This window comes from Thalassophryne amazonica, chromosome 7 (assembly GCF_902500255.1).
Source record: "Thalassophryne amazonica chromosome 7, fThaAma1.1, whole genome shotgun sequence".
In the NCBI taxonomy this organism is placed as follows: Eukaryota; Metazoa; Chordata; class Actinopteri; order Batrachoidiformes; family Batrachoididae; genus Thalassophryne; species Thalassophryne amazonica.
This window is the reverse complement of record NC_047109.1, coordinates 102,047,456-102,069,978: the sequence shown is the minus strand read 5'-3', so window position 1 is coordinate 102,069,978 and position 22,523 is coordinate 102,047,456. Positions and strand designations below refer to the sequence as shown.

The 22,523-nt window shown below is 39.5% G+C and overlaps 1 protein-coding gene and 1 long non-coding RNA gene across 2 annotated transcripts in view; one reads left to right on the top strand and one right to left on the bottom strand.

Annotated features, from left to right (window-relative positions):
* Positions 1-15,668, top strand: part of LOC117514683 (doublecortin domain-containing protein 2-like) — a 93,027-nt gene extending 77,359 nt beyond the window's left edge. The window contains 2 exon segments of the mRNA XM_034175250.1: positions 9,087-9,157; positions 14,842-15,668. Coding sequence (XP_034031141.1) covers positions 9,087-9,157; positions 14,842-15,618 — 848 coding nt within the window. The 3' untranslated portion in view covers positions 15,619-15,668.
* Positions 2,160-22,523, bottom strand: part of LOC117514688 — a 28,919-nt gene continuing 8,555 nt past the window's right edge. The window contains exons 2-3 of the long non-coding RNA XR_004561934.1: positions 13,885-13,890; positions 2,160-2,171 (exon numbers count right to left, since the gene is read on the bottom strand). This is a non-coding gene — a long non-coding RNA (uncharacterized LOC117514688). The remainder of the gene's footprint in view (positions 2,172-13,884; positions 13,891-22,523) is intronic.

Genomic DNA, 22,523 nt, shown 5'->3' with positions numbered 1-22,523 from the left:
AAGAGAAATATGTTACCCAGTGTCAGAACTCCAGGACTGAGGTGAAGGTTGTGGGTCTTTCAGTGGGACATCCTGAAGCAACCATCCAGCTACACTAAAAAAAGGTTGGTCTGTTTTAAACTAGCCAGCAGCAATAAGTCCTGATTATAAATCCCACTGAAAACATTTAGATCAGGGTTCATTAACCCTGCACCTGGAGATACCTGCCCTGCATGTTTTCCAACTCTCCCACTCAAAAGCTAGAAATCACCAGCCTTAACTAATCACCTGTGATTACTGCAAGTCCACATGGACAACTAATAGATACTGTTCCAATTATGACCAAACTACACTGGAAATCCAGAGTAGTGGGTCTCTGAGGACAACCTAATGAGAATGTTCCTACTGTGATAGATGTGCTGGTACACTGGCTTGTGATGTGTATTCCACTTGCTGGGAGTTTGTTCTTTGCTGTACGGATGGACATTGTTGCAACACGTGGACTCTATATGGTTTGCTTCGCTGCAACAATTCTGTATTTGTCTGTCTGACATTTCCTTGTTATGTCTTCTTTTATTTGTTATTGGTAAAATGGGAAAGGTAGATGGTCACCCTACTGAATCTGGTCTGCTTGAGGTTTCTTCCTCTCATCAAAAAAACCCAAAACAAAACAAACAAACAAAAAAAACGGAGGGAGTTTTTCTTTACTATTGTTGCTAATATGGCACTGGGGTGGGTAAGGTTCAACTTTACACTTGTGGAGTGCCTTGAGGTGACTTAAGTTGTGCTTTGGCGTTGTACAAATTAACTGAAAGCATGCGAACTTACATGTGCTAGAACTCTTAGCAAATTGTTAGAAGAAGCTCCCAGGTGGCTACACAAATGTGTAGAGAGGTTGTTATTGTTGCCAAAATGTCTGCATCCAACAATTAGTCAAATAGACCAATAATTGTTATTTCTCCTTCTTCTGCCCTTTTTTGTTTGGCGCAACCACATTGGATCCAGTACAGATCCATATTGGGATTTGGCACAAGTTTTACACAAGATGCCCTTCCTGACAGAAATTCAGTTTCACCTGGAGAACCAGACACAGTCTCTGGTCTTCCAAATAGGTATCCCATCCAAACACTAACCAGGACCTATCATAGCTTCTGAGATCTGAGAGGATCAGGCATACACAGAGCACGCAGGCTACAAATATCCCAATAACTGTGTCTCGGCTAAATATTGTTTTTATGTTATTTCTGTGTTATGTAAGATTTGTATCTTTCTTCTTTTTGCACTAACCTTGGACATTTTATTAAATAATGTGATTAGAAAAAAAATTGATTTATTTAGATTTATTTCTGACAATGTACTTCAACTTCAGATGTGTCAATAACTTTCTATTACAAGGTCATTGAAATTACAATAATAAAAAAAAACACATATTTGCCAAACAAAATATTGAAGCCAGCAGGTTTTTAGACTATTAAAAAAAACAGCTGTTAAAGAAACAGAGCTATTAAATCCTCAATAGAACCATTGGTGGTTCCATTAGATGTGAAAGAAAATTTGTATTCATGCTCAGGGCCTGCCAAAGGTTGCCTGTGGAGTCAAAAATCTCATTGCCTCGATATGCTTCCTGGAGGAGCGAAAAAAGCTTTTAAACACTAGATTAGGCTCGGTAAGTCTCTCCGCTAGGCATGATTTCCCACCTCATGCACATCTGCAGCGAGCGGCTGAAGAAACACATCAACACTCTCATTAGAGCACAAGGTTTTTCAGAAAAAGACACACCACACTGATAAATTATGTCTTGTCATCGCCTTATTCTTCCTATTCACATGGAGCACTTTACACCCGACTCCCCGCTGAGTTTTGGGTTCATTCGTAATGCGGGAGGAGCCCCGGTGTGAATTGCATTTATTATCCAGCGGTAGAGACGTGAGGACGTATCTGTTTGCTGATAAGGTGTAATGACTTTCAGAAGTGTAAATCACAGACTTGATACAACAGTGAGTTTGGGAGGAACATGTGCCGTGGCAGTTTGTTGACGGTGTAGTTCGTGTTAAGTTTTCAGCTGTGAACAAAGAACCACAGGGGGTTATTTCTGCTGTGACACACTTTATTTTATTAATTACTTCCACCAGGGAGGGTGTTTTTGTTCCTGTCTGTCTGTTTACTTGCAGGATTACTCAAAAATAAATGAACTGACGTTGACTTACTTACATTGACTAAAGGTTGAGCTTTCCTGATGAATAGAAACATTTAAATTCTGGGGCGGACCTGGAAATGATTCACTCTATGGTGTTATTTTGCTGTTTGTATGCAGTTTGTCTCTTAATTGGCATTTTTGGTAATTTATGGAATTTTGCAGCATTTGTTAAAGAAGCTAAAAATGTGTCATTTCAGGTGTAAATTTTGCTTATAGCTTTGGAATTTCAGGATGTTGGACACATACCTCCAAATATATGAAACTGCAAAATAATAAATAAAAGGGATTGAACACAACATAATGCTTAAAAACAGTAAATACATATTTCTTGAAGAATGAAGGACATTAGCTTATCTTGGCAGTGACATTCATGTTTCCGAGTCCTCTGCCTTTGAGATCAGGAGATGCCTGTCATCACGAGGTTACTGGACAGAGGGTTCTGGTGATGCTGATATCTTAGCAGGAGAACAAAGGTTCAGTTGTTTAGGGTCCTGATGTTTCATGTCTTAGTGTATGGTTGTGAAACTTGGATACTAACCAGTGACCTACGGTGACAACTGGAGTCTTTTGTACTTGGTCTGTTCAGGGGATCATTGGGTACCACTCAAATTGTTGTGTGTTGGGGGGGTTTGGCTGGACATTTTGGTGTTCTTTTCTTTTCTTTGCTCTCCAGGTGGTATGCAAACTGATTTATTGTCTGTGGAGAAGGTGCTGGCAGAAGAGTCCTTCACCCTCATCAACGTGATATGCAGCATCTGTGGATGATGCTCACGTGCAACCTTAAAGACTTTCGGCTGAAGCAGATAATGAGATGGCGTTCTGCATTTAAGCCATGTGTGATTCAAGCAGAATTGCCGGGAACTCGACCTTGTGATGTTCGTTTGTGAGACGCTGAGGACCGCGCCTGGGTTTGACACATCGTGCCTGTGAAGGAGGACGGGTGAGGGACACATGCTGTCAGCACACATCAGAGGTGATTTGATTGTTTGAATAATTGTTAACAGTAATTTGGTATTTTGTTACGCAGTATATGTGAATATTGATGAGAGTTGTGCAGCTTGCTTCTCACGGCCGTGGCGTGCGGACAGATGATCCCCCACCTGTTGTGAGAAGCTGCTCATTTACATAAAACTTAAATTCAGACCTGAATGTGTTGCTGATAGTGTGTGCCTTTGAAGGATATTAGTTGTAGCTGCTGACTTACTTCACCTTTTCTATCTTTCACAGAGTCGGTTTGTCGTGTCCACCTGGGGGGTGTTTGGCGGTGAACGTGGGTCCAGAGGTGCCAGGCTTCGATCCCTTTGGGCGCTGGAGAGCGCGCCGTCCTTCACTCCGCCAGACAGACGCATTTTATGTTTGTACACCGAGTATTGCACAAAAGGGGGAAAATAAATTGTTTTGTTATTGGAACTGCTTTCTGGTTATTTTAGCGCTGGGTTCAGTCAGACGGACGTCCGCTGCTCAACCCGCGTCGACACATAACACAAATGACTTTGTGTCCAAAGAACAGTTACCTATGGAGACTCAGATGAGGATTAGGGGGTGTCAATGTGTTTGTCTGTCTGTATGTGGTTCTGCAATTGACTGGCGTCCTGTCTAGGGTGTACCTCATGCCCTACGACTTGTGGGATAGACTCCAGCCCCCCGTGACCCTTAATTGGAGTAAGCGGGTATAGAAAATGGATGGATGGACTTTCATCAACATGCCAAGTTTGGCAGAAATCGGCAAAATGACCCAGGAGCAGCAGACCAACAAACAGACAGTGATTGTCTTTAACTCCAGTGATTGATCTTTGGCAAACAAGTGACATTTGGCAAGTTTGACCTGATTTGGGCAGTTCGGAAACCCACTGAGATATGTTTATTCTTATGAATTTTTGAACTTTGGCCTCAATGACCTTAACCTTTTCAAAAATAAACCCTTTACGAACAATTCTGGGGTTGACCTTCATCCATATTCCAAGTTTGGTGGTAACTGGCCAAAGGTCATGGTAGGAATAGGAGAAAAAACAGACAAACATTACTAAAATTATCATATGTGTTTGTAATTTACATGACAACTGAAATATAAACACCTAATTCTTGTCTTTTATTACATTTCTCCTGAACGACAGCCATTTATAACTTTATCGCGCATAAGAAAGGACGTCACACCCATTCCTCTGATTAACTATGTGCTGGTAATGAGCGTGTTGTGTCCCTGCACTAATGGTGGGTCAGTAAAACAGAGAATGTGAGTGTGTGTGTGTGTGTGTGTGTGTCCAAATGTGTACGTGCATGCTCAGAGGAACACAAAACCATTTATGGTGTCTGAGCCAAAATCTATTGGATTTAATAAAGAGCAAGAAGGGGGAGATTCTAAATATTGCATTTAATTTGATTTAGCATTTTCATGAGCCCGAGCCTCTTCCACAAATCACGTTAAGATGTTTAGCCGCGCATCCACTGCTTACATGCAATCGTTTTGGCCTTCCTGTTAATGACTATGGGTCATTTCCATAAAATATTCTTAAAGAGGTCGATTATTATTTCCAGAATGTTTCATCTCCCACCAAACCCGAACTTCAATCAGTTCTGCATTTGAAATGCAATAAATGTCTCCATAAAATATTTGAATCTCTCCACCACTCATTTGTCTTCTTTAACTAGTACGTGTAGGAAGGAAAACTAATATTAAAAACATTAATTATGCAGTTCCCCCACTTACTTTTCTGCTTCTTCTTTCTGATTGGAAATTTCAGTCTCATCCAGTGTTTCAAAACGTGTGTAATTACGCTGTTTATCGGAGTGCTTAGTGGTATTCCTCTTACGACATTCAGGGTTAATTACTGCCAGACCTTTGATGCACATGTTCGCATAAAATAATATAATTTTGCACTCCAACAAACTCTGCTTTGCAGAGCTGATTGCTTCAATTGAAGCTGTTTCTCAGATTTGGAGTAATGTCTCCATTTAAATGCCGGGTTTCACGTGTCATCACTCACACAGGAGGACTTATTCACAGCAGAAAAGATGACAGGTGTTTTCTCATGGTGGCTTTTGCAATTGATGCTAAACCTCATCACGTTTTTTGGCTTCTTTTTTTTTGGGGGGGGGGGGGGGGGGTGCTATCCTCTGTCTTGTTCCCTTAAGCACTTTTTTCAGTCTGTCTTCAGCTGAATATATGTTGATGGATGGCTGCAAAGTCAAAATAAGAAACTTAAAGGTTTTTGTTGCTGAAATCTTGGATTTCATACACAACACACTAGTTTCTCAGCATTACTTTGCTTCTGTACTGAATATTATTATGACTATTTGTTTGTTCTCTTGTACCCTTGTCAGGTTTTTATTTGGAATTAATGCAATGTGTGGGATACTTGTGTTGTGGACACTGCTCTGGAAGCTCAGTCTCATGCTTTTTTTCATGATACAATCATGAAATGCATCACATTTTTGTGAGGCAATCAAGTTTCACTCATTATTTTTAACCCTAAGCCCAACGCCATCCCCACCACCCACCTCCATGTCACCCCAAATTTCATGAAACAAAATAATTTCATGATACTGTCACAAAACATGTCACATTTTCATGACGGTATCATGAAATTATTTCTTGAAAGGTATCACAAACTAATAAATAAATCACTTTTTATGACACCATCATGAACTTGGTGTGAGATCAGATTGGCTCTGGGACATGTGATTTTGAACAGTGTCAATTAATTCAAACTTCCATATGTCAGGAATATTTTGTCCACTGTTCAGTGCTTGGATGGACTGGACATTGAGTAGGATTGTGCAAATGAGTGGCTTATGTACCTTTTTTGGCAAGGAAAGGTTTACTGACTTTACCTTCATGAATGAGATGAGACTAAAATTCAAACTTACATTGGCTTTCTGGTCTAAATGAACATAAGTCGATCTGTATCAAGTGAAAGTATTGAACTTGTAGAGATATTCATGTCTCTGTGTCCTCATCCTTTGAGATCAAGAGACACCTGGGAAGAGCTTATGAAGTCATTAGCTAAATAGAGTTTGGTGATGCTGATACCGTTGCAGGAGAATGAAGGTCCACGTCTTTAGGGTCCTGGTGCTTCTTGTCTTACTGTGTACTTGTGAGACTTGAATGCCACCCACTGACCGAAAGTGACAACGCAATGTCTTTGGTCCTAGGCCTCTTTGGAGGATCCTTAGGTGTGGCTGGAATGATGTTGTGTCAAATGAATGGTTACTTAAGGAGATGTAGATGAGTAGTGTCATTTGCATCGTAAGGGAATGACAGCTATGATATTTTTGCCATGTTGCATATTTCTCTGGGCATGAGGTCCCTCAGTGTTGAGGCTCTCATTGGCTGGAGAAGGTCAAGGGGATGTTCACATTTCAGATAGTGGGAGTTGACAGATAGATGGTTGTCTTTCAGAGTGGGTGCCATCCAGATCCCAGGGTGGTCCTCTGGTATAGAGGATGTGGCGATGACTTTATTTGACTTGTCTTGCATTAACTGAATTTATACAGATCATAATAACATTACTACAACAATATTACAACAGCAACTACTTTCTTGGGCATAAACAGCGGAACGACCTGACAAATTCTTCTAAAGAGCTTTGGATAAGTATTGAGGTGGGATTTGATAAGAATTTACTGATATTAGTGCCAGAATCGAATCTGCTGATTGGTTTGTTTATTTATGAGTTCCTGGTGATTTTCAGTGGAAAGATGTAGGTCTAACCAGGTTTTCAGTATCGCTGCTGTTTTTCTTGGTGCTAGAGACAGAATTTGATATCATGACATCACGTCTGACATCATGGTTCCTGAATTTTTGCAAATTAAAATTGTCAGGAAAAACAATCCAGAAGTTCTCACACATATGATTCCAATGGACTGAACAATCAGGAAGAAGAATCAAGAAGTCCACATTAACAGCAGCATACTCAGTTTTTTCTTTCCATACCCACATACCTAGTAAGTCCCTTCGGCTGCTCCCTTATTTGCATTCGGGGTCGCTACAGCAAATCCAAGGTGGATCTGCATGTTGAATTAGCACAGGTTTTATGCCGGATGCCGTTCCTGACGCAACTCCACATTACATGGAGAAGTGTGGCAGGGGTGGGATTTGAACCTGGAACCTTCTGCACTGAAACCAAGCGCATTAACCGCTTGGCCACCACCCCTGCTCCATACCCACTTACCTACCTGCTGAAAAAAGTTTTTAAATAATAGATACAAGATTTTTTTTTTTTTTTCAGTTTTTCATGACTGTCAGATTTTTAATGAGTGACCAGTTTACCTTCACCAGGAGGAATGCTTCTTTAAACTGCATGAAAGATTCCAGAAAATTACAGAATTACTTGTAAAAAATTAATGAATAACTAATTGAGATCATTTTGGGCTAAATGGGGATTCTTTGGCGATATTGAAGGGTCTAACTGAAGAACCAGTGCCTTACTGTGTTTAAGAACATGGAAAAACTAAAGAATTAAGCTAAGGCATCCGGAGAACAATTTTGGATTAAGCTCCGGATCCAATTCTTCCTTAGGTATGCTTTCAGAAAGACAAATGGTACAGTACCACAAACAAATGAACAGTCTGTTGTACAAAAATATAGAATGCTTGGGACCTTACAGACTTGACATTATTTAGGAAGGTCCAATGTCTGTCCCACTGTGGGACAGAAGTTGCTTTGGGGTTTGATCCCAGGTATGGGCTTGATGCTACCTGCCTGTGTCCTTGGAGAAAACGGTTCAAGACACAAACTGTAAATTGGTCCCTTGGCTGAGGAAGTAATCTGCAAGACACGAGTATCACATCCAGGGAGACTCGTAGACTCCCATCTGCTTCACGTTACAGTATCCATGGTTAAGCACCAAACTGTTGAGCCTCAGGTCCTTGATAAGATCTGAAGATCCACTACAACCTTCTGATCAAATTAAGGAATTGATGTAGTTGGAGGCATCACATAGAAATGTGACATCCACCACCTTGAACAGTGAACTCCAGTGAACTTCACAGTTGGTCACCAGGGCAAAAACAGAGTATTTTTTCAAAGTGTCGTTTTTGGATGAATGACTTCCTTCTTGTTTGACAGTCTTTCAGGCCAGACTCTTTCAAAATAAATAAATAAATTAATTAATTAAATAAATCTCCATCAACATGTGAAATCTTCTGAAATTTTCCATGTTGTTTCACCACACTGTCTACTGAGCTTTTTATTACTGTATTTACATGAATCACTGCCGGTCTTGTTTCAATTTACCACCAGGTGTCACTGTTGTCCTGCACTTGTTCGAGCCTGATAAACGAACACAAGCTGTACTATTCCAGGTCACTTAGAAGAGTTGAAATACAAGCTGCTTTATTTAGTGTAGCCATTTAAAAGATTCTGAAATGAGGTCATGGCCTTTTATTGCAGTTATGAAAAAGTAGTTGGCATGAAAAGGAATATCTGACCTGTAAACGTTCGAGTTTGAAAACCAGCATTTGCAATGTAATGCTTTTATATGATGGACCTGGCATAATATTCACCTGCATTAATAAGTTTCAACCCTTTTTGTGTAGTTTGCATTAGAAAGTAACACACTGAGTTGAAATACAGAGGTGATATAAACAGATCTCTGTTAATTCACTTTGTGTCACTGTTTAGTCAATTTTGACCTGTGTGGGAAGGAAGAAACAAGTCAGGATTTACACAAAGATGACAAAAATCATTGATTTTTGCTTACTTTTAAATTGGCCATTCATGAGACACTATCGCAATTAAGGTAAAACACCCAATTATGAAACATCACAAAGATGCTCTGAATCTATTTTTTGACATCAATTAAGATGACTTCTTTTTTTACTGTAAAATCAGTCTGTCACATTTCCTTGTTAATTTGGTGTCATACTGAGATTTCTCATTTAATTAATCCTGGTTTTTCTGTATTGGCAGATGACCTAGAATCAAAGCCTGTTGATGGAAATAGTGAAAACCAAACACCAGAAGACCAGCAAGCTGAGGAGGTACAGACATTCTACAATATGCATGATCTGAGAATGCGCGGATATGGATTTATTAATATGTTACATGAGCAATCAGCTGTCTGAAACCTTAATGGCCAGATCAGTACATTGCTTGAAAACATCCCACCAGGTAGATATCACCCATGGAAACATATGTTTCTACCCACTGGGTGAATACTTTATTCAGATGACTTTATTGTAGGTGGCTCGAGTGAAAGTCCGCCAACAATTTCAAAGCCCTGCTATGAAATTGATACTTATCAATTAAAATTCTCATTTCAGGCTCTGTTTCTTGCCTTCTATTATTGTGAACACCCCCTTTTCGACTTTTTTGTTTTTTTTTTTACTAAAAGCCCCATTTCATAGCCTTAAGAGTGTGCATATCATGAATGCTTGGTCTTGTTGGATTTGTGAGAATCTACTGAATCTACTGGTACCTTGTTTCCCATGTAACAATAAGAAATATACTCAAGACCTGGATTAATCTTTTTAGTTCCATAGCACTACTATTATTCTGAACATTACTGTACTAAAATACCTATACTACAATCTTCTCCTGTATTAATATTTAGGTTTTAAAACTTACTCTTGTATATTATATAATATCATATTTTTTTGTATATGTTGTTTATTACCCTTATTATTTAATTATCAGTTATATGATGTCTTATCTTTATTATGTCTTATTATTTATTATTATATATATCCTTTTTCTTGAGCCACTTGGGTGGGTAGGGAGAGTTCCCATGGGATAAAAAAGCTTTTCAACCTACCATCCCTGGTTCTCAAGACCAGGCACCTAAGTGGCTCTACTCTACTCTTTTCTACTCTCCTATTTTACTCTTCCTTTTTAGATATACCTTAGTATACTAGCATACTTTCACCTTAGAATTGGAATATGATATATAAGATATACAGTACCTACTGAATTTTCATGTGAATACCATGCACCAATCAAATGGCAAGGATCCACTCAGTTGTTATTCAAATGTGAATGAATAGACATACCTGTGTTAGGCAAATGGAATTTACTGTAAAATACATTTTTGCACATTTACTGCAAGCTCTGTTGCCTCATCACTGTTGCAGCCATGACTGTAATAACTGTTGCAAATATAATAATTATTACAGTGGTGGGCATAATGCATAGTTAACTCACCCACTATTATTATAAATCCTAGTAATGCCAATAATGCAACTTTATGAGTACAAACACGTTTAATTATTTTTAGTCAGACAATCACTTTCCTTGTAATTATTGTAATAGTGGGTGCAAATGCATGCCAAACTCAACCAATATCGTAATTAATGTTAGCAATGCCTTTTTACAATGTCTTATTAAATACACGAGTATGGCTACAGATTATGAGTCAGATAACAGTTTTTTTCAGAATTATTATAATAGTGTATGCAAAAGCACGGCAGAGGCAATCTCTTTACCGACTAATAACCATCTGTGAATGCAGAGCAAACAACAACAACAAAAAAACTAAACAAACAAACAAACAAAACAAACATTGTAATAAATATTAGTAATGTGAATAATGCATCTTTATGAATACAAATCTCTTTTAAATTATTTTTAGCCAGATAATCACTTTCCTAATAATTTTACAGTAGTAAATGCCCGTCAAACACAAGCACTATTGTATTACAGCAATGATGTAATTAAGAATTTGCAAACAGACTCTTATATATTCATGGAAAAATGTTAACATTTACTATACCACTGACTGAGTTTACTGTGTATTTTCAGCAATAATTGTAATCATTTTTAGGAAAGTGATTATCTGATTGAGAATCTGTCACGATGCTCCTCATAAGAAATTGGAAATATGATAGTGGTTGAGTTTGCTGTGTATTCACAGCCTCTATTGTAGTAATTATTATTATCACAATAGTGGCCCCACCCAGCTCCAAGAATAAATGTCTGGTGCCGCCACTGCATTTCATGTTTTTGATTCAATAATATTGAGGGGACTTGCACTTAAAAAAAGTAGTAGAAGATCAATAGTAGTGATCAATGTATTAAAAGTCTTCCTCTAAGTAGAAATGAACCATTTTAAACATTCTATAATCTGGGTCTGAATTATCCCACGAATCCAATCAATTGTTCTGGGGTCCCTGTTATCCTGTCCACAGCCACACAGACAAATACACTGACACAGTCATATCTACTGTCTCCTCCGTGGAACGGGGGTCAATAAGCAATTAGGGTGCACAGCAGGTACACTTCTGTTCACAATGTTGTGTTCAGGTCAACACTGTTTTCTGCTTGGCTTTTCTCTCTCTCTCTCTCTCTCTCTCAGAAGTGATGTTGTCATGGCAGCACTAATTCTATAATATGTGACTGAGTATTATATATTAATAGGAATTAAAAGTATATTTCAGTAGAAAGCACCAACACATCTATGTGAATAGTAAGTCCCTTCGGCTGCTCCCTTGTTTGCACTCGGGGTCGCCACAGCAAATCCAAGGTGGATCTGCATGTTGATTTGGCACAGGTTTTACGCCGGATGCCCTTCCTGACGCAACTCCACATTACATGGAGAAATGTGGCAGGGGTGGGATTTGAACCCAGAACCTTCCGAACTGAAACCAAGCGCATTAACCACTTTGCCACCACCCCCTAAACCAACACATCTATGTGAATAATACTCTGAAATAAATTTGATCAGAATCAGAATCAGAAGAAGTTTATTGCCATTGCCTGTGAACAGGATTCACAGACTAGGAATTTGCTTCGGTACAATGGTGCAACATTAAGAAGAGATAAAATGCTAGGATAAAATATAACATATGTGTCAAAATAAGATAAAATATAAGATAAAAAAAAGAAATATGAAATATGAAAGGCTGTGTGCAACAGAAAAACAGAGAAACAGAAAAAACAGTAAAGTGGGAGGAGTGCAATTAAAAACCAAAGTACACTGTCTAAAGTGACCCGTGATAAAATGATAAAGTTACAGAGTTAAGGTTAAGGTGACTGAGTTCTGAGGTGTTAATGAGTCTAATGGCAGAGGGGAAGAAACTGTTTTTATGGCGGGAGGTTCTGGTCCAGATGGACCGTAGCCTCCTGCCCGAGGGGAGTGGTTTGAACAGACCGTGTGCAGGGTGAGAAGGGTCGGCTGTGATCCGACCTGCTCGGCCCAGAGTCCTGGAGACGTGCATGTCGTGGAGAGATGGAAGGCTACAGCCAATCACCTTCTCAGCAGAGGCCACAATGCGCTGCAGTCTGTGTCTGTCCCTGGCTGTGGCCCCGGCGTACCACACCGTGATGGAGGAGCAGAGGATGGACTTGATGATGGCCGTGTAGAACTGCACCATCAGCTGGACAGGCAGCTTGGCCTTCTTCAGCTGCCGCAGGAAGTACATCCTCTGCTGGGCCTTCTTGATGAGGGAGCTGATGGTTTTTTCATTTGCCTTGAATTTCCTTCTACAAGAGTGCAGTGGGCCCCAGACCCGGGGTCTAAAGCTGCACCCTTAACATTACTGACTTTGTATTCAAGGGCTCTCTTCAAGATGGTGACCTTTCCTCTCCTCAAATACTGCCTTTGATCTCCTGCCCCACTTCTCGAGTTTGAGTAGGGGAAGCAGTGAGAGATCTTTTTCTTCTCCCCAATGGACCAATTTACAATGATGCAGTTTCACTGGATTCTTTTAGCCCATTGATGGTGTTGTTGCTGGGGTCCAGGATCAGAACTATCTGGTGGATGACACCGCTGATCTGGTGGATGACCCAGCTGAGTGCTGCTACAGAGGAGATGTCTCCCCACAGCACTGGGAGAAGCGGCACCATTTTCTTCATACGCCCTGGTGTCTAGGCGCTTTGTGAAGGTTTTAGCTGAAGTTTGTTTCTTTTGAAACATCCTCATACCAAGATCTCTCCTGGCAAACCCCTTCACAGTGGGACCGAGGACACTCGAGGCTTGTGTCCAGTAGGAACTCCATCCCATCGCTGTTGTTGTTTATTAATATAATTCCAATATAAGCCAACACTTTTATTTTGATATTGTTTTACGTACTATAAAGAAGTGTACACTCTCAGGTGGTTGGTTCCAGAAATTGCCATTACATGCACCCTGCATGTGTGACACCAAGCCAAGCAAATTCATTCTATATCATGTCGTGGTACCATAATGTATGGTATGGTGGGGCCTTGATATTTGATCAAGTCTCCCCAAAACTCAAAGTACCCTTGACAGAAGGTGTCTAAAAAAAAAAAGTTTCAAAGCACATTGCACTTCACTTTGCTTTCATTTTTGTTTTTGTTTGTTTATGTTAAGAAATATACCCCCATCTAGTGGGCTCAGAAAAAAACAGCAAATGCTTCATGAGGCCTCATCTTACCTTAAAGTTTAAGGCAAGGCAAATTTATTTGTATAGCACAATTCAGCATAAGGTAATTCAAAGTGCTTTACAGAGGCATTAAAAGCAACAAAACAAGATTTTAAAACAATTAAAAAGAAAAATAGAAAAATAGAAATTGAGAAATACAGTAAAACAGATCAATACACTGAACAGTCAGAATAAAAAAGAAGTAGAATAATAAAAGGCGTAAATCAGCAATGTATAGTTAAAAAGTACAGGCAGTAAAAGACAATATTTAATCTAAGAGTATGCTTCAGTAAACAATAGTGTTGTTAGCCCTGATTTAAAGAAGCTGACAGTTTGAGCAAACCTCAGATCTACAGGAAGTTTGTTCCACAGGTGAGGAGCATAATAACTGAATGCTGCCTCACCTTGTTTGCTTCTTGTTCTTGGAACACACAACAACAGTCTTGTTCCAGATGACCTAAGGGGTCTGGGTGCTTCACAGGGAACCAATAGATCAAGCAAGTATTTTGGACCAAGACCATTTAGGGCTTTGTAGACCATCAGTAAGATTTTAAAATCTATTCTTTGACTCACAGGAAGCCAGTGTAGCAATTTAATGACCGGTGTAATATAGTCCAGTTTCCTGGTGTTTGTAAGGACTCTGGCGGCAGCGTTCTGAATCAGCTGCAGCTGGCTGAGTGATTTTTTTTGTTAAGGCCTGTAAATAAGCCATTGTAGTCATACAACCTACTAAAAATGAATGCATGAATAAGTTTTTCCATGCCTTGTTTAGACAGAAACCCCTTACTCCTAGCTATATTTTTTAGCTGGTAATAGGCAGATTTTAATAAACTTTAAATGGCTGTTGAAGTTAAGTAATATTTCTCAAAATCAAATCACTTTATCCTCGGCTGACCCACAACCATTGCAACAGGTTAAGTCCAAATCAAATAAAAACTGTTCAAGCATGGACAGACATAGAGGACCAGGGAAGGCAGGAGTGGGAGTGGGGGGGGGGGGGGGGGGGGGTCAGTCTGCATGTGCTTCCATGGGGCCGTAATAATAACTACAAGAGCAGCAGCAGCTATAATTGTTAACAATATTTCATTAATTAATAGTTCCCCCTTCCTATGCATATTTAAAATTGTTGCAGGTCCAAGCTCCAGTGTATGTCTGATATATGCACAGTGCCATAAAATGCCTGTTGTAAAATATACCAAATACTTTCCAGTGGTAAGGCTCAGCATCACAATTTGCCAGGAAATTGCAGCTCATATTTTGAGGGAATCCCAATTATCAGTCAGATTTTATGACATTTAAAAAAATATGGATCTATGTATTGTTTTTGTGGTGTTATTGCATTACAGAAACCTGCAGCTGACCATCCAAAAACCACAGAGGAGATGGATGAAAAGGCTGAAGAGAAGGAGAAGCAGGAGAAGCAGGAGGAGGAGGCTGCTGAAAACACCAACAAAGATTGTTGTAGTGGAGAAGGAGAGAAGGAGGAAAAACAGAAGGCGAGTGGTGAGGGAGAGGAGGATAAGAAAGAAAATGCACAGCCAAATGGAGAAACAGAGGGAGAAAAAGAACAAGGAGCAGGGGATGCAAAGGAGGAGGTTAAGAAAGAGGAGCAAAGTTCAATCAATACCAATAGTGGTAATGCGAAGGACAGAAAAGAGGGACGGAATGGAAGCCGTCCACCTTCTAAGATCGAAACAGAGCAGGAAGACAAACATGGTCGAATAGAAACAAAAGATCAAGACAGTGGAGAGAGTGAGAGCAGCAGCAAAGATGCAGCTAATGATGGTGACGCAGGGGAGGAAGAGAAAGAAAACAATGATGGGGGGAAGGCTCACATGGATAATGAGTCAAAGGAGAGCCGTAGCAGCAGGAGCAGCAGTAGCAACAGTAACCAGGAAGATGATGTGACCAAAGCAAACAGGAGTGCTACCAAGGAGTCAGGAGGAGGAGAAGAGAGGAAAAAGAACAGTGGGATGAGCGGGGAAGATGATGAGGTGGAAAGTGAATCAGAGCAGACGACGGAGCAAAAAATGGCAAGCAGCCGTAATGATGCCGCAGAAAACACAGCACAAGGGGAGAATCGCAATAAAAGTGAAGATGAAAGTAGGAAAGAAACAAATTAAAATAAAATGCAGAAATGCCACATGTGCATAAATAGGAATTCATACTCTCTAAGCCAGGGGTAGGCAACCTGTTCCAGAAAGAGCCATGAGGGTGCAGGTTTTCTTTGCAGCCACTGACTCCACCAGGTGATTTTACTGATTAATATCACTTTGAGCAGATGGAATCAGTTAATCAGTGAAATCACCTGGTGGAGTCAGTGGCTGCAAAGAAAACCTGCACCCTCATGGCTCTTTCTGGAACAGGTTGCCTACCCCTGCCCTAAGCAATACACATAATAATGGAGACACTCATACAAAGAACATAAGTGAACATTTCATAATAGATGCTTTGAATGACTGAATTTAACGTTATGTTATTTAGCCATCTATAAAAACCACAAAAAATCCTAAAACCACTTAAGCTTTCTTTAATTGAGATATAGTTATTTTTCCACAAAATACAAACTCTTCATTATTCTTCTGCACACTGTGGCATTTTAGAGAATTCTGGCAAAATTAAATACAGCTAGAGTCATACCATCACATGATTTTACATTATATATATATATATATATATATATATATATATATATATATATATATATATATATATATATATATTGTATATTACAGTAGTTAGATGCTTGTTGTTGTCTGTTTCATTTGTATTTATGCATTTTATATATGTACAGTCCTGGTCAAAAATTATTAGCACATCTGGTTTTCAAATACATCATTCAGATTATTTGAAGAAATAAATGCAAAAGATTCAATAAGACTGAGATTGGGAAAAGACTGGGCCTGTACCCTCTAGAATGTGGTGAGTGAATAGATGAATGAGTGAATGAGTCCATCCACTCCATATTGTTAACACAATAACTCAAAAAACTATCTCACGAACAGTGTTGCCACAGTTACTTTGATAAAGTAATCCAATTACTGATTAATGATTACTCCTTGAAAAAGTAACTTAGTTACTTTACTGATTACTATCCCTGCCCCTCGCCCCCATTCCATCTGGATTCGCCCCTGCTTTGGCGTTTGAGCACAAAGAATGGATAAGATTTATTTATGCAGAAAACATGACCAGATTTACAGGTAAGAAAGTTTTATTGTGTTTTCACATCATGTGGTCCTCAGAAAGAGAGTTTAGGTACATTTGAGTGGAAAATAGTGTTAGTTGTTGACACGTCGCGGAGGATCAGCTGTTTTTAACGAGACGATACGGAGCAGCTCAGAATTCTAAATAAAGGAGAAAATAAAGCATAAAAATGACTTTGTAAAGCTCAGTGCAGGTGTGCTGTTTTCACCGCGCTTTAAGAGGTGAGGACGAGTCGTAGCTGATGAAAAGCTCACAGCTCGCTTAAAGTGGGCAGTTCAGTCGAACCCCGACCTCCTGCCCACGGACCAAGTTTAATGCTGCTGTCGACCCACAATGCAAAAATAACAGTAACGCACAGTGACTTGGAGAAGTAACTTTAATCTGATTACTCATGTGGAAAGATTAACGCGTTAGATTACTCGTTACAAAAAAAAGTGGTTAGATTAGAGAAACGCGTTACCGGCATCACTGCTCACGAATTATCTCACCAATATAATGGTGACACTTCCTGTGACATCTGCTGAGCTTTGATGCATCAGATCAATTGAAAAAGCAACTTTGTTTTGTCTTTGTAACATTCCAGAGACACGTCTCCCACCTGCTGGATGGTTAGTGGATGCTGCAATGATGATAAGAGTCGAAGCAGGAAAGTTCATCAGTGAGAACAAACAATTTCTACTCAGAAATGTATTAAATTGAAGTACATCATTATTTTCTGATTGTGCAACAGTAGTCACATTCAAAAACTCAACTTATTGGGGATCCCACAAATTCTCAGGATGTCCCAACGAGCACAGGAAGGATACCAGGAAAGACAGCCAGTGTAAAACTTGTGCCAAATCAATTCATTAAAAAATATAAAAGCCAAGATGATGGGTTGCATAAGTAATGGGTCCCTTTGGTATAATACATGTAAATAATCAGTTTTATTGCTGGTATTCTTCTTACAAGTCAGGGGATGGATACATGAACATTTCCCAGTCACTGAATATGTCTTGAACTTTAATTCCATCAGTTATGAAGAAATACAAACAGTATAGCACAGTATGGTAAATCTGTGTGGAGTAGATAGTTCTTAAAAACTGAGTGAATGTGCAAGAAGGAAAAGAGTGAGGAAAACCACCAAGAAACCCAGACAACCCAGAAGACATTACAGGCTTCACTGAGTTTACAGTCAATTGATGGCCCTTTTAGAAGAATACAGCGTTCTTGAGGTTTTCCATTCCAGCTTTAAAACCCTCCACAGCACTGAGTCAGCTCTTTAAGAGGTTTTTTTTTTATATTGTTATAGTTACTGACTCTGGTGACTGTGTTATTCTAATGATTTTAGATTTAACTGCTGCATTTGACATAGTGGACCATGAAATCCTGATTTCTCACTTGGAGCAGTGGGTGGGCATCAAGAGCATAGCGCTGGAATGGTTCAGGTCATACTTGGCCGACCGAACTTTCTGTGTCAGCCTTGACGACTCTGTGTCCTCCTCCGCTCCTCTCTCATGTGGGGTTCTGCAAGGCTCTGTTCTAGGTCCTGTCCTTTTTTCTCTTTATATCTGCCCGTTTGGTTCTGGACCCCCTGCTAGATATGGGTTCCTTGGCCCAGCATATGAAATCAGTCATAACCAATCTAGGGTTTAAGTGGATGCAAATATGAAATTTGACAATCATATCAAGGCCATTGTCAAATCAAGCTTTTTCGTTTGAAGCAGCTGGCCAAAGTAAAGCCATTTATTTTGAGGCAGCAATTTGAGACAGTAATCCATGCCTTTGTCACTACTCGGCTGGATTACTATAATTAACTGTAAGTGGGGGTTAGTGTGTCTTCCATCGCCCGTCTTCAGATGGTACAGAACGCTGCTGCATGTCTTTTATACACGGAAGTATGAGCACATTTACCCTATTTTAGCCTCACTCCACTGGCTACCCATACATTTTATGATTCATTTTAAAATTATTTTTTGTTTATAAATCTCTGAATGCTCTTGCCCCACCCTACCTCTCTGAGCTCCTACACCCTTATAAACCCACCCGCAATCTCAGGTCAGTTGAGCAGTTGTTCCCGAGTGTGCTGAAAACCAAGCGGAAGCTCAGAAGGGACCGCGCATTCACTGTTGCAGCTTCAAAATTATGGAATGACCTGCCTCAGCAGATTAGACAGACCTCATGTCTGTCTGCTTTTAAATCTCTTTTGAAAACTCATCTATTCGTCTTGGCCTTTGACACTTGCGATGTTGACTTCATTCTTTTATTTGATTCTGTTGTTTTTATCGTATGGTTGTTATTTTTATTCATGTTTTATGGCTTTTAATTATTTTAGTTGTAATTTGTTTACAATTTTATGTGAAGTATGCCTTTTACGATGACTTTTATTTTCTGTACAGCACTTTGGTCCATTTTGGTTGTTTAAAGTGCGTAATAAATAAAGTTGGTTGCTTGGTTGGCTTCTGTAGCTGTGCTTGGGTAAATTGTGCACAGTGCAAGTTTTGCCTTTTGTATCACGTTATACAGCTTCATGATGAAGTGGTATAGAGGAGGATTTTCTTTCACCAAAACATCAAATCTAGGTTTGCATCTCTGATGTACCTTCTGGCAAATTGTATCTGAACTTTCAGGTCTTCTTTTGAAGAAAATCCTCCTCTATACCATGTCATAATAAAGCTGTATAACTGGGGATACAAAATGCAAAGCTTGCACTGTCCACAATTTCTCCACTCAACAGCAACAGAAGCCTATAACTTCCTCTGGGTTGTCTGGGTGTCCTGGTGGCTTTCTTCACTCTTCTCCTTGCATAGTCACTCAGTTTTTGAGAACTGTCTACTCCACACAGATGTACCATAGAGTGCCATACTGTTTGTATTTCTTCATAATTGATGTAAATAAAGTCTAAGACATATTCATTGACTTGGAAATGTTCATGTATCCATCCCCTGACTTGTCTGAAGAATACTGGCAATAAAACATTATTTACAGGTATTAAACAAAAAGGGGCCCTTTACTTGTGCAACCCATCACCTTGGCTTTTATATTTTTAATTAATTTATATCACGTTGTAGAGATTTGCTTTGAGTTTAAGAAAGATAATTTTAGAAATGTTTATATTCAGAAGCTTTTACTTTTTGTATTTGAAATGGCATAAATAAATTAAAATGTGTGAAATGCCAAGGGGCCGAAGGCTTTGGCAAGCCACTGTCAATGAAGAGTACTGTAGACAAGATTATTAAAAAGTAGAGTGTATTTAATTTGAAATTTTATTTAGATGTAGAATGTATTTGCATGTATGTATATAATACACACATTGTCATATTTTACCCCTGGCCCTTCAAAGGAAATAATTTGGGCACTTCTGCTCTGAACATGTGGTAAATATCCAAAGTTATTAGACAACATCAAGAACAACATTATTTCACATAGTTAAATAAAAACTACAGACATAAAATGTATGCCTGATACATTTGTCACCTATTTGATCAATTGAAATCAGACCTTCAAAGAAGCAAAAATGATCAAAGCTTCATTGTCACTGTTTATGTGACCTGAATTAGCCAATGCATGATTGTTACTACTGTGTAAATGAACTTGAGTGTATGCAAAGGTTGGTGTGGATTGTGGGAAAAACAAAAAACACATAAGAAATTTTAATGAAGCTAGATGTTAGTTGTCATTGTTGCCAAAGTTTCTGCAACCAAATATTTGTGAAGGGTGCCAATAATTGTGTCTGGGGTACATTTTGTGTTTGTATTTATTTAACAATTTTTGTATTTTAGTTTCTTTTGTTCAGTAATCTTTGCCATTTTATTAAATTTTATGATTGTGCAAAAGTGCTTCATTCACATTCATTTCTAAAGATATTCTGCATTAATGCACTTGAAATTCCGGGGTACCAGTAATTTTGACCACGACTGTACGTTATGATCACAAAGTGCGAAAACCTCTGTGTAATAATGTAATCTTCTGAATTACAAAATGTTTTATTTTGTGTATGATGGTGAAAGTTTGTAGAAAAGTGTCCTTTGTAAAACTGTTTTAATTCTATATTTCCCATTTTAGAATTGTGTTCATCTCTTCTCTGAGGAAAATAAATATACAAAATTATACAATAAATATGAAAGATTAAAATAAATTTTGTTGATTCGGGAGGTGAAGCTCCTGAGTTGGCATGGCAAGATGTGGGCTGGTGGATGCACAGCCAACAGCTCTGAAACAATGTATGTGATGATGTTAAAAGGATAAATGAATGTTCATGAATGTGCTTCAAGCAATGCGTGATGCTCTACGCCATTCTCTTTGTGCAGTGTGCCAAAGCAGAATCCATGCTTGCATTGTATTTGTGACTCACCCTCCCGCGAGGGAGGCAGAACATGTGTGAGAAAGAGGGGGAGAGAAAGACAGAGGGGCTTGGGAGTGCGTGTGAGTCATACAGTTTGAATGGCTGAGGTGATGATCCTGTGCGTGCTATTTGTGGAGTTAGCATCAATTAAGTCTTATCTGCTCCACTTTAAACCCTTTCGATGATTGTGTGTCCTTGTTTGTGTGTATGCATGCGTGTATGTGCATGTGTCTAAATCAAGCCTCTAACACCATGTGCTTCCTCAGTGTTCTGCCCTCAGAAATGACTCTCCTGATAGATTTAAGTCAATTCTTGCACCATAATGCAGGTTATGTTTTAGCACCACTGACAAATGAGGGGTGTATGTACATCTAAGCTAAAGCTAAAAGACTATCTTTTGTTTGGGATGTCAAAATCCAACCCCTTTGTCCATGTCATGACACCTGGGTAATGGCCAAGAGGAAACCTGAACATGAGACGGCTAATGGGGCTCTGGTGAAACAAGAAGTCCTCAACAGCTGATCAGGCGTAGGAGGTGATGGCTTGTAACACAACAGATGTGAAGGTAAATGAAGGGTGTAATAGGTCTTCAGACCCCAGTTCTCTTGGATTTCCCAGCCATTGGACCCTGCTACAGATATGTCAAGGCCCATGTGTTTGCTGGCATGGCACAATATTTCCATTTTAAATAAACCCATGCGCAGGCATCTCCGGATCAACCTTGGGTGTACCATCCGGGTATCAATCAAGAGATGATCTTCTTCACCACTGAGGGATTGCCACGAGATTGACAAATAGGCCTATCAATCTAGATTGATCGATCTAGACAGATAAGCAAACCCTGAGTCCCATTGGTGCCTGTGCTCATCTCTGGATTCTGTACTTTGATGTTGATGAGAGTTTATGACAGGGGTGCCCACGTTTGGTCCTCGAGATCTACCTTCCTGACACTCTTAGTTGTCTCCCTGCTCCAACACACCTGAATCCAATGAAAGGCTCATTAAAAGCCTGCTAATGAGTCCGAACTTGGGCACCCCTGTCATAAACTCTCCTGGTCTACGACTTCCGTTGGCTGGGTTGCCAGTCTGAAGCAAGTTACTTCCCAAGGCTTACTACCCTTTTACAGATGGGTGGAATGAGACTATGCAGATTGTCTTGTTGAAGGACAACAGCCCAGTCTCACTTTTTTTTTTTCATGCTCCCATCACGAAAGTATTCAAATTTTTGGAACTTCTTTTTAAACTCACTATTACTAACCCTACTCCTACCCCCAACCCTAGCTTTAACCATAACCTAACCCTACTCCTTCCCCTAACCCTAACCATACCCCCCCACCACACACACACTTTTAATGCCATGCAGCCATCACGGAATGAATTAGCATGAATTCATGCTCTCATGATGAAAAGTTGGCACTTTTCGTGACAATATGGCAAACCAATAGATTAATGAATATTGTGCAGCTGAATCATGATGATCCTTGAGACTGGGTTGAGGACA